Source organism: Schistosoma haematobium, chromosome 3 (assembly GCF_000699445.3).
Source record: "Schistosoma haematobium chromosome 3, whole genome shotgun sequence".
NCBI lineage: Eukaryota > Metazoa > Platyhelminthes > Trematoda > Strigeidida > Schistosomatidae > Schistosoma > Schistosoma haematobium.
The window spans coordinates 41,949,141-41,961,224 of NC_067198.1; the positions used below are offsets into that span (position 1 = coordinate 41,949,141).

Below are 12,084 nucleotides of genomic sequence, written 5' to 3' on the forward strand. Positions count from 1 at the left end.
AAGTGTTAAGAATACTATAAGCCATTAGTAAATCACCTCTAAGACGCCTATATTCTAGTGGGTAAAGGTCTAGTGAACGGAGGCGTTCTTCGTAAGGCTTAGATTTGAGTCCTCGAACTGATTTCGTGGCTCGCCGTTGGATACGCTCCAAAGTGACCTTGTCCTTTTGGAGTGAGGGGGAGTTTTATGTTTCCGTACTCTAAATGGGGACGGATGAAACTATTGAAGATTGTATGGAAAGTTCGTCCGTCAAACTGGCAAAAAATGCGCTTCAACGTTACCAGTGCAAGGTTTGCTCGGAAGGCATTTTTGTCACAGTTAGCGTAAGACTTCAAATCATGGGGCACCAGGACTCCTAAATCTTTTTCGACTTGGGATGCTACTAGAGAGGAGTTTCCTAAGTTGTAACTGTAGTTTGCGACATGTCGCAGATGGACTACTTTACACTTTGAAGTGTTAAAGGTAAGTCCGTTATCGTCTGCCCAACTTTGAAGTCGAGTCAGATTCTCCTGAAGTGCCTGTATATCGTCTTGGTTGCGTATCTCTCTCCAAAGTTTCACGTCGTCGGCAAAAAGTAATAAGTCTGACGTTACCTGTTGAGGAAGATCATTTATGTAGATCAAGAAGAGAAGAGGTCCTAGTACTGAGCCCTGGGGGACCCCACTAGGACATTCCATAGCCTGAGATAAAGTGAAATTAACTCTAACCTTAAAGTGTCGATTTTTTAGATATGAAGTAAGCCAATCGATTAGAGGTGGTTTGATACTTAGTTGTTTGAGCTTATTGATAAGACGCAAATGGTTAACCTTATCAAAAGCTTTTGAGAAATCTAGGTAGATGATATCAACCTTTCCCTTGCGATCGAGGATGCTTGTCCATCTGTCCACCGCAGTCAGCAGGTTGGTTATACAAGAGTAACCCTTCCTGAAACCATGCTGTTGGGGTGAGAAGAAATTTAAGGACAGTAGATAGTCATTTAAACCGTCGCATATCAGGGACTCCATGAGTTTTGAAGGTAATGACAGAAGAGCCACCGGCCGATAACTTGAAGGTTCATTGCGTCGACCACCTTTGAAAATTGGTGTGATGTGAGCCAACTTCCAGTTTTCCGGTAATTTGCCTCGGCTAAGCGAGTGTGAAAACATCACGCTAAGCGGCGTTGCTAGGATTGAGGCTGCCTCCCTCAGTATGGCAGGATGAACCATATCCGGGCCAGGAGAAGTGTCAAGTCTTAAGTGCTGCAATTTCCGGAACACCAAGTCAGCGCTTAGGTCCACTTCAGAAAGTCCTGTGGAGTTGGAGATGAAACTGTCGTCAATAAAGTTGATGTCAGCCGGTTGAAATGTTTGAGAGTAATGGGCCGCCAGAAGGTTAGCGGCGTCGCCATCGTTGTTGGTCGGGCCGTTAAGACCTAGCAGTTGAGAAACTCCTATTTTGGCTTGACGAAGAGAGGCTGCATAACGGAATAAGCTTTTAGGATTGGAGGCCAATTTGTCCATAAGCTTTGTCTGGTACTGAAGCCTGTCTTCTCTTATAGCCTTCGTGCATGTGTTCCTGATATGTTTGTATTGCCTATACGCTCCATCGTTATTAGTTCGTTTGTATTCCGCCCAACAGTGCCGTTTGCGGCTTAGGAGGCGAAGGGTACGGTTCTTGATTACTGTAGGTGGCTTGCAGCTTTTGGGAACCGTTTGAGGAACTGAATGGTCTGTAGCACATAAGAGCGTGTGCAGTAAGAAGTCCCAATGACCATCCACATCGATTTGAGGGTGAACATCCCAAACCACCTGTTGTAGATAGTCATGTAGAGCTGGCAAATTCAGCCGTTTAAAATTCCAACGCAAATTATTGTTGGGATACCTTAGCTTAGTTTTGATGACAAAACTGAAGGCTATGACGGCATGATTGCTTTTTCCCAGAGGAGCCAGGATTGAGAGGTTGTCGACTAGGAATTCTTCGTTAGTGAATACACAGTCTAAGCGCGATGGTGTCTGACTGTTTCTCCAACGAGTTGTCGACCTCACATTTTCATATAAGCCCAAGTTATCGATGAAGTTGAAGAACCGAGCTTCAGTTGAGTTGTCGCCTCCAGTGTACGTGTGTTCCGCGAAGTTGACTCTAGGGAGATTAAAGTCCCCTAGAATCAGGATGTGTGTGAAACCGAGACGGATAGAGCGGAATAGTCCTTCCAGCATACGACTATCGTACTCGGTGTCGGCAGTTGGCTTCCTGTAAATGACTCCGACTAGACACCTGGAAGTACTAGACAATCTTACAGAGCACCATATGGATTCCTCAAGACTGTTAAACTCGAGGTTGTGAACCTGGTGCACCTCCAAGCAATAGCTTATGTATATGGCTACTCCGCCCCCAATTCCTGTTTTTCTGTCGTTGCGGAACAAAGTCATCCCAGGCAATGCTAACTCTTGGTCCGAGAACTGAGAAGATATCCAGGTTTCAGATATTCCTATCAGATGGGCCTTATTAGCGTTGCTAAGTTCACGTAGTTCATCCAGTTTGTTTGGTAGACTCGCGGCGTTCATATATAAGCAGTTTATGCTTTCAATTTGGAACGCGTGAGCTTCGTCCTGTTTTTCTGTATGAAACTTATGTGAATGGACAGGTAGCCCACCTATGTGAGGTTTGCCGAGGTGGTAGGCCCTGTCCTTTACACGTTTTTTTTATCGTTTAGACAGTCCACAAGTGGAATGGTCAGCTCCAACTTGCCTTTGTTCTTGGTCCTAACTTCGTATGGCCTATCCGGGTGCATGTGGATTCCAGGTGGCAATCGACGTCTATCAGCACGAAATGCTTCCAGAACTGCAGCCGCCATGTGGGAAGATGGGAAGGTTATCTTCATTAGACGGGGTCTAAGATCACCGTCCTTCTTGGCTAGTCTCGTCACATGCTGAGTCAGTATGTGTTTGAGCCTCAAGGACTGTTTTATGAATTTACATTCCCTGATGTCAGAATTTGATTGAGTAGGGTCTGCATTTTCCGGTATACCTTGGACAATTATGTTTCTTCCGCGGAAAAACTCGCGAGATTCTTTAGGGACGTTCAAACCCAAAGACGGAAAACATTACTCTTAGTATATAGCTTTTCCAACCATGTAATCAACTCGTTGAACCCACAAATCAAAAATTTATCGCCCACAGCTACACATGAATTACTCAGGAACTGTCCAGACGAGCACAGAAGATCACTAGAAAATGAGTAAATCAAGCCTTCGACTCTCCATCCTTGAAAAACAAAAGAAATCTGCAATCCAAAAGATTGAGAAATGTGAATTATCTTTCGGCAGAAAGGCAAAAGGTCAAATAAATAGTCGCTTCAACGTTGTTTTGTCACGGATGATTTGTATATATTGGAGATTGGAAGTAATACTTTAAGTTCGTTCCTTAGTTGGGCGGTCTGTTTATGTTCCCTTCTTATCGTGGTATTTTCTGTCCATAGCCTGCCGTGTCATTTTGATATCCTATCGTTAACCTTCATTTTGTGCTGATGAAAATTCTGTGAGGATCATCAATTAGATTTACTTTATCTGACACGCTCATGAAGATTGACAGGAAAAAGACGGTTAATCGGTGTGGATATGATCAAAATGAGTGCATGTTACTTGCAAAACATCTATCAGTATGCCCAGATGAACAGCTGATTTCAGAGTTGAAGCGAATAAAGGTTTGGAATTACGGAAAGTGTGAACTTGGACTTTGGGCGGACGTTTTGGATCGATTAGATGCTATTTTGGAAAATGCTGTAACGAAAGTTGGAAAGTGGATGCTTCGTCTTGATGCACCGGGAAACTCTTCTCTTGTTGAGGATGTGGTGACTATTTTGGAGTTTACTGGTCACTTGATCGAGCATAGTATATACAGATACTTGTATGGATCCTGGACTCATATACTTGCTTTGTTTGGCTCTTCAAACCTTGATGTCTTGCTGGCTGTTCTCGGTCTATCGTACAACTTTAGGTAATGTGTGTTCATCCAAATAATGTTCTCAGCAAACGGAGCAACTATTTTATTAGGTTAGACCCAACAAACAAACAGATGATTCTCGATCGTCTTGTATCAATCGCTGAAGTAAGTGGGTATTTCCAAATTAACAAATGACATTAGACTTGGGGTGGAGCAGAAAATGGATTTGGACTTGCAGATTGTTGTGATCCAAATCATGTAAGCCTCTGTCATACATTATATTGTTGCTAGTTCCCAGAAACGGCTGGAAATGTCTATTTTGAATACAGATCAGAACAACCTTCTGGCCCTTCATCTGTTTCTCAGCACCCAAGTTCTAGCGAACATTTGGGGTCTTTAAATTCTGGCGGAACGATTGTGCTTCAAGCTCTCCACCGCAGAAATCAAATTCCGTCCGAAATAATGGAAGAGTTGCTAGTTATGCATCCTGTACCTGTATCTCAACAGATGGCTTTGTTCTCCCGTGTTCGACTAGCAACTTACTTTGCTGACCCTACACAGCGTCATAAGTGCATACGTGCTAGACTTCAAGCACTATCCATTCTCTGTAAGTCACTTCATAAGCTGTTCGTCAGCATTCTCTGAATACTTTATTTTCTTGGTGAGACTTTAATCTATGGACGACTTTTTAGCGACGCCGAAGTGACCTTGAAAGTGAACAACTAATTAGGACTAAATGAGGGTTACATAGCAGTCAGAATTCTCATTTACAGTTGATGGTTAGGGTTTAAAATCAGATTTAGGGTTTTCATCACGAACTGGCATCAGCTATAATGCCCAAACTCTATTTCGCCAAATGTATGAATAAATTCCGCGCCCAAATTCGTGACTCGTTATCTTACATCTGATTGGTTCGTCCACAAATTATGGTCTCGCCATTTTCTCATTTGTAATCCTGGTTGTAGCAATTTTACCCAAAGTATTTCGTTTCGTCTTACGAGGATATTATTTTATTAAGACTTATTAGTCGGTGCATCCACTCTTTGTGTTCTCCCAAATTCTAATCTTCTGAATTCTTCATGTCCCTTTTTTCCTCTTTCCAAATTTATTTCACTGGATTATACTCTTTAAATAACATCTCCAAACCCTAATCTTCCCGATTACTGCTTATACTCTTGCTACCTCTACCACTACGGGATTTGAATCGACAACTGTATCTCTGTGCTAAGGTGGTGTGGCAACTCGAACTGATGTACGTACGTACGAAGTTCTACGTTGTTACTGACTGATTGACTGACTTATTACTCGGTGGTCTGAAACTGCATTAGTGACAATTGTAAGCAGCAGTGTCCACATTATTTAGTTATTTAAATATTATGTAATTACCACCGCTTGTTTTCGTTACTCGTTTCTGCTCATGATCATTGTATATGCTTTTTGTCGGTTTTCACTTAAGTTGCTTATATAACGTTGGTGATTGCCAAATCAAATATTATTTGCTTGTTGAAAACATCGTTCTCGAAGTACATTTACGGCAGATGGTTACCATCATCCTTTCTCTGGTTTGTACTGTTTATCTCAGTTCATATTTTGATTGTTAAGGCCGCTCGCTACGACAGTTACATTCGGGCTTTTGAGGTCAGAAAGATGCTGATAAGTTTTTTTGTCACTGTCGAAATTTTATCACTGAATGCATGGAAGTTAGTGAATTTAGTCAAGATACATCTTCAATATATGCATGCACATTACAACCGAGTAAAAATATAATTCCAAATCCTGTACCTATAGTTATCTCAGTCCATCCATTCGTTCACAGTTTTCAGTGTGTCCTGATTTACAGCTTTTTCTTTGTAGAAGTCATTGATCCGATTTTTCGTCTTGTCTAAAAGCTTTTTTCGTTGGTTACTTTCATGTTATTTATTTAAACACATAAACATTGGTACAAGGAGGCGCCAAATAGATATGCGTCACATAAATCATTCGATTTATGTGAGGGCTGTGATACTGCCCGAGTGCCCGGACCGAAGCATGTAAATTTACACTAATTGGAATGGATCTGAAAGCTTTATAGCTTTGAGACTGTAAATATTATTTATGTTACAGTATATTGTTTTCGAGGTTTCGCAATGATGGCAATTTATCTATGCAACTTTATTTTTATAGCATATACATTCGAGGTTGATGAGCGTCATTTGTATCCTAGCTTGATCGACGAACTTGTGGAAGTACTTGGTTTGTCAGATGACCAGTATATGGGGATCAAGGCATGCGCTCTTCGAACAATGACTGCTATAGTGAATTCCCACAGATTAGGCATAAAGTAAGTAGTCAACCTTTTAGACCATTTTGAGATAGTAGAGATTTGTAGGTCAGGTGGATGATATAGGTGGTTTTGTTCTCCGAGGTGGATGGTTTGTCGTGGAGCTTCCATCGTTCTTTTGAACGACATCATCAGCTGATCATGTCGTCCAGAGAACAAAACGCCACCTAAAACAGGTTATTTTGTTATTTGTCTGTTTATTTGAAGTCACTGAAAAGTGGCAAGAAACGAAGGATTAATCACTTTATTTTCGTTCTAGGCAGTCGTGTCATCTGGTTTTCTGTTTTAAAAAACTAGGAAATGAGCTAAGTTTACTGAACTGTAACGGAAAATACTTACTTATATGCCAGTTCCGTCAAGTTAAAGCATTTGACAATCACTATTACATTATTTTAAAGCACAAGCTCTGCAGTAACCAGTGTATGAGACACTTACTTATTGCGTTACATATGGTTCTTCAGCATAAACGAATAGCGAACTTCTTCAATACTATCAATCAAACATCCCAATCAGTGTCAAGGTACGAAAGTTAATGGTAGGAATATTATACTGTACATGTTTGGTTTTAACATATGCGAAGCGGGTTTTGCACCGATAGATATTGCTAGGAAATTAATGTCACCTGGCAAACAGTTCAGTACGGTTTGAAAAGTTAGTCTATATACTAACTTTCCCAGGAAAAAACAACTAATAGATAAATTAATGAAGTAGACTTGAGAACGAAAAAAATATGCCAGTTACAAATGTGATATCTAGACTTTTAAATTTTAGGTTGATCTACACCATAAACGTAATCTAGAAATAACGTCTACCAAATATTTATTCTCTGAATTTCATTTCTAAAATAAATCACTGTGTTGCGTGTTTGCTCATTTGTAGCTGGGGGTCGTTGGTTGGATCTACTGGATTGTCCAGTTATCATGGTATTTTACCTAATTTGACCAGAAAATGGATCCAAGGTCTTGTAGATGGTTCTATAAAAGCTCCTGCTGGGAGCACAAATCAGCATTTCACAACAGCTCTATTGTCCTTCTTGTATCATCTAGCTTGTTATGAAGAAAACGTTGGTCCAGGTAAATGCTTTCACATTGCTTGTTAATAGTTGAGATTTAGGAAATACACAAAACACAACTCTTAGCTCTAGTGGTGTTTTGGACACAATGACGCAGCTTATTTCTTGGCATACACCACACAACGATTATTTGAGTTATGTCACACGTGCTGTTCGTGTGACTGATCAAATCCTGTTGAGTATTTCTTCAAGTCGTCAACATGTAGTAAGTATTTTGGTCGATCGATTAAATTATGAAGTTGAAGTTGTTCTTCAGAGTTCTACACCAAGTAATGTAAGTCACTGTTTTAGACAAAGCTTTTTTAAATATTCTATCCATTTATAATATCTAGTTATGCTACTTCGCTCCAATGCTTGAGGGGAAAAACGTAGAAGAGTATTAAGCATAAATAATGTCATAGCTTTTTGTGTTCTGTACGGAATTCTGGATAAATTACTGAGATCCAGTCAGTCATATCCAACGTGGAATACGGAACACATGTACATCGGTTCAAGTTGCCACACCTCATTAGCACAGAATTATCAAGTTGTTAGGGCAAATCCCAGAGCATAGCGTTACTCAGGTTACCATAACTTTATCGACTGAGGGAGAATAAATAAGGATAGGGTTGATTAGCGTGTGATTATATTTTTCCACACCGGTAGGATGTGGCACAATCAACTCTAATTTTCCTCAGTTTGCCACCAAACATTCTATCTACCAACTCTCGTTAATACCCTAATGATAATTCCTTGCTCTCAAGGATTTGATCATATATTGAAATTGTGCCGCTGCCATATTTATATGAACCAGCCGTCTGGTTACATTAAAACAGATGAAACTAATATATCTAACTGCCGTAAAGTTAGTCACGTAAAATCTCATTTAATATCAGCATATATACTAAGAAAGATGACGAGTCGGACGTTAATGTTGTGCATCTTTATCGGACAAAAAGCCCAGGGCATGTATTACTCATGGTCAACCATCACTCACTTCGCCGTGCAATGTTGGCTGGTCTGAAAGTAAGCTGGAAGAAAACTATTGGCAGCCAAATCAAGACCATCGGCCTACGAAGCTATTAACTGTTAACTTGAGCTGTGTTGTTATATGCAGATACCTGGTTGAGATTCACCTTACTGACCAATGAGGAGAGATGTTAGACAACGTGGCTCAAAGTCAGTCATAGTGGCGCAAATGCATCTACTTTTTATCTTTCACTAAATCTTGAGTTCCTATATTCATTCATGTCCGCCTTTCCACTTCATCTTCTAGAACCATGATAACAAACTTTTTCAGCTTCAAAGCATAACTTCAATTTGAGAAGTGTTATAACTTCGTCTTACAGAATAGGCTGACCCTTACATTTAGTCATGACGTTCTTTGTTTTATTCATGTATAATTACCCTAAATAGGGCATCGCATTAGTTCTGATTGCTAATAAAGTGAATACACCTAAGTTGTTCATTGTATTGTTACATTCTTGTTTCTTTTATATTTATTTTGTCCTTTCGTTTATTTTCTATTGATTGGAATTTGTCCGAAAGAAATCAAGCGTTTCCGATTGTGAACAGACTTTGAATACACAGCGCTCTGGTCTTATGAAGTCTATACTTAATTTACTGAAGCGACTTTGTTTGGACGCGGAATGGGGCGACATAGTTCACTCTGTAATGGATGGTAACCTACCTTCGGTCCTGCGTCAAATTTTCCTCAATGGTTCCACCCATTTCACTCCACATTTGTCACTTTTCGCTATGGAAACTATTACCAACTACCTGTATACATATCCATCTAGAATTTCAACTATGCAGGTACATAAACTTATTTGTATGATTTTCATGTTATGTAAACTTTGTACACACACTCGTTTTCTACAAATCATCGCTCGGGATCTAAGCTACCTACCAATATACTATGTACTTTTCATCAACAAAATGTAAAGGGTCGGTAATCTGAACATGTTTTACCCATTTTGTTCCTGCGACTATCGTTGCGTATATAATTCGTCTATTTTTCTCAAGTGGGTGGTAAAAGCAAAGAAGTGATCAGTTTATGACATGGCACATCAAAATGAAAGATATTTAAATGAGGTTCCAAGGATCTTAAAAATTAGCGATGTTTGTTTTGACTCAGAATAAATACTAGTGGATCCCTGTTGTAAGATACGCTTATGAGCTGGACAATACGAACACGTATACGTCCACGACCCTGCCGGGGATCAAAACCGGGGCCTTCGATTTCAAAAGGGAGCACTTAACCTCTAAGCCAGTGACTTAGAATCCAGCGGCACACTAGTCTAGCTTCAAGCAGTTTGTGATAGCGCGAAACCGTCTTCTGTCCAATTTTGCTTACTTGTGGCCGGTCTACTTAATATAATCTCTATCTGCTGAACTAATATCGTATTTGTCTCTTGAACATTTTATGTAAAAATAAATGTAAATATACATGGTTTAGTCTCAGAAAAAAAAACGAAGTTACCCGGAATCATTTATAGTGGGATTCAGAAAATAAACATTTACGTTGTCATTAGTTCTTTTCTATCTGTGTTACTTAGCATTCAACTGTTATCAACTTCTTTGGTCTTTCTATCTTGTTAGTTCCCTCTGTTTATATAAAGTATGTAGACTTGGAGTTTTGGATTGTTTGATATTTGTATGAATGTCTAAACATTTTAATCTGTCAATCAAAAAGGAATTATTTTACATTGTATACATTCATATATTTATTGTGTTGATGACCTACCATCTCCCAGCTATATAATGTGTACTGTAGTTCTTTTGTTAATCTATGAGTTCTATATCATATATAAAACTGGGTTAGAATTGTTCAGACATTGAGACATTTTCTATGTTTGGAAAGAAATCTTTAACGATTTTACACAAAAACTTCTTAGATCAGTCAGTGCTAGGTTTTTGTAGTTTTCTCACCTGATCATATTTCTTTTCACTCTCTTATACTACACAGTTAGTGTTACATGGTTGACCATTATGTATGATACCCAAGATTATCGTGTTTCGTTAGAAAATTCTAGCTATAAGAAATCCCACGCCTCACTCCTCCAATTATTCCTATCGCCGGCGATAAGTCTTTAAAAGTTTTATTCTAAAATATTAAAGACCACTCACTGGAAGGTTTTGTTTAGATGACCTCGAGTAGTTATTCATAGGACAGTCCGGTCACTCTCAGCTCGTTAACAACACCCCTAATTCAGTTTTCTTTTCTGTCATTTCGATAAGCAGCATTTTTATTCGATGTAAGGAACAGGAAAGTGACAACCATCCTCATATCCTTAACATCACTAGAGTATCAGTCTGAGATTTTTTAGTATATATCGAAAAATTAGTTCGAAATCGGTTCAACTCATCTGATGGGACTAACCCTGCCTTACATCTTCTGGTTAATAAATTTTGAGATTTAAAAAGGTCTGTTAGAATAAACAGAATTATTGTCAAAGTTGTTGGCTAACATCAAAGGTAATCATGTTCATCAATGCAGACATGTACTACGTTTGTTGCTCTTGGTAATGTATAACACTATGCCTAGTATTGTGTGTGTTTATTACATATTTTTCTGTTATAGTATATTCTAAATCTATTTGTTTTTCATCTATAAGCTGTTAAATTTGTTTATTGTTTCCTATACAGGATAAGAATATTACAAGTGATATTTTAAAAGCCTTAACTGAACAACCATTACCTCAAAATCGAGATTTTCTTGTACAGCTGCCAGCATTATTGAGTACTTTAGCTTTGAATTCCCGTGGTATTGAAGCTATTTTATCAAGTGGTGTGATTAATCGTTATTTAAATACATTAGTTTCACCAGATTATCTTACAACAATGAAAACTAAACGTGTCCGTGAATTTATATCACAGATACCGTACGATATGAATTGTAATTCCGGTCAAAATTTATCTAATAGTTTAACAGCGAGTCAAATGAGTAATGCCATACAAGAACTACTCCGATCACATACTGAACTAAAACCTGTTGTCTTTAAATGTGTTATTTCTGTAAGTTATAATAAAAATAATTATTTTTAGTTGTAATATGTAATATATTACTAGCTAATAAATTTATTTTTAGATATTGCCATTATATTTTATAACTTTACGATTTCACTCTTTCTAACTTAATGCTCTTGAAAAAAAGAGCTGTCTTGGTGTAATACTACTTTATAGTTTAAATTGAATTATTTATGATCTCATTAAATATGAATGAAGTTAGAATAGAATCGTTTACAAATTTCAATACTGTTTTACATTTGTTAATTTCAATCATTGTATCTGTAGGTAATCATAGTTAATGATTTTAATACGCAATATTCATACTAGTCATTGGATTCTGTCTTATTCTTGAGAACTTGAAAGAAAACTAGATTAGTGATGGCTTCAAGTTTAATAAGTCAGGTTTCTCATGATGACTTCAATACTAATGTGAAAAGCATTACTGTTATCATTTTCTTGGTAAGATAATCTGTAACAAGTTTTGTAATTTCGACTGCATAAATTTCTTCACATAATTGTCCGCTTATTTTGACTTATGGAGTTGTTTCACACATGGGAATGTAATTGTGTTCCATTGATTTCAGCTCACATATAATGCCCAAACACCATCTGTGTCATAAGCTGGAATGTAAATTTGGCTTCAGATATCTCCTAATAGGATGAGACATTTATTTATTCAATGTTTCCTGGTTTATATTGGTCGTATAGTTAAGATCATTTCCTAATTTAAACTGTAAGAATATCCCTTATCCTATAATGTTTATCTTCCTGGCATTGCCACT

General features: G+C 38.2%; 1 protein-coding gene across 2 annotated transcripts in view; it reads left to right on the forward strand.

The window, feature by feature from the left end:
- Nucleotides 1–3,410: 3,410 nt before the first annotated feature.
- HUWE1 (E3 ubiquitin-protein ligase huwe1) overlaps nucleotides 3,411–12,084 on the forward strand; it is a 56,056-nt gene continuing 47,382 nt past the window's right edge. The window contains exons 1-9 of one of the 2 annotated variants that reach the window (XM_051213898.1): nucleotides 3,411–3,974; nucleotides 4,007–4,085; nucleotides 4,122–4,178; nucleotides 4,212–4,527; nucleotides 6,084–6,240; nucleotides 7,120–7,313; nucleotides 7,354–7,586; nucleotides 8,840–9,106; nucleotides 10,940–11,308. In XM_051213898.1, the coding sequence (XP_051069918.1) occupies nucleotides 3,556–3,974; nucleotides 4,007–4,085; nucleotides 4,122–4,178; nucleotides 4,212–4,527; nucleotides 6,084–6,240; nucleotides 7,120–7,313; nucleotides 7,354–7,586; nucleotides 8,840–9,106; nucleotides 10,940–11,308 (2,091 nt within the window). In that variant the 5' untranslated portion in view covers nucleotides 3,411–3,555. Of the gene's footprint in view, nucleotides 3,975–4,006; nucleotides 4,086–4,121; nucleotides 4,179–4,211; nucleotides 4,528–6,083; nucleotides 6,241–7,119; nucleotides 7,314–7,347; nucleotides 7,587–8,839; nucleotides 9,107–10,939; nucleotides 11,309–12,084 lie in introns of both variants that reach the window. The other variant, XM_051213899.1, reaches the window with a different exon arrangement.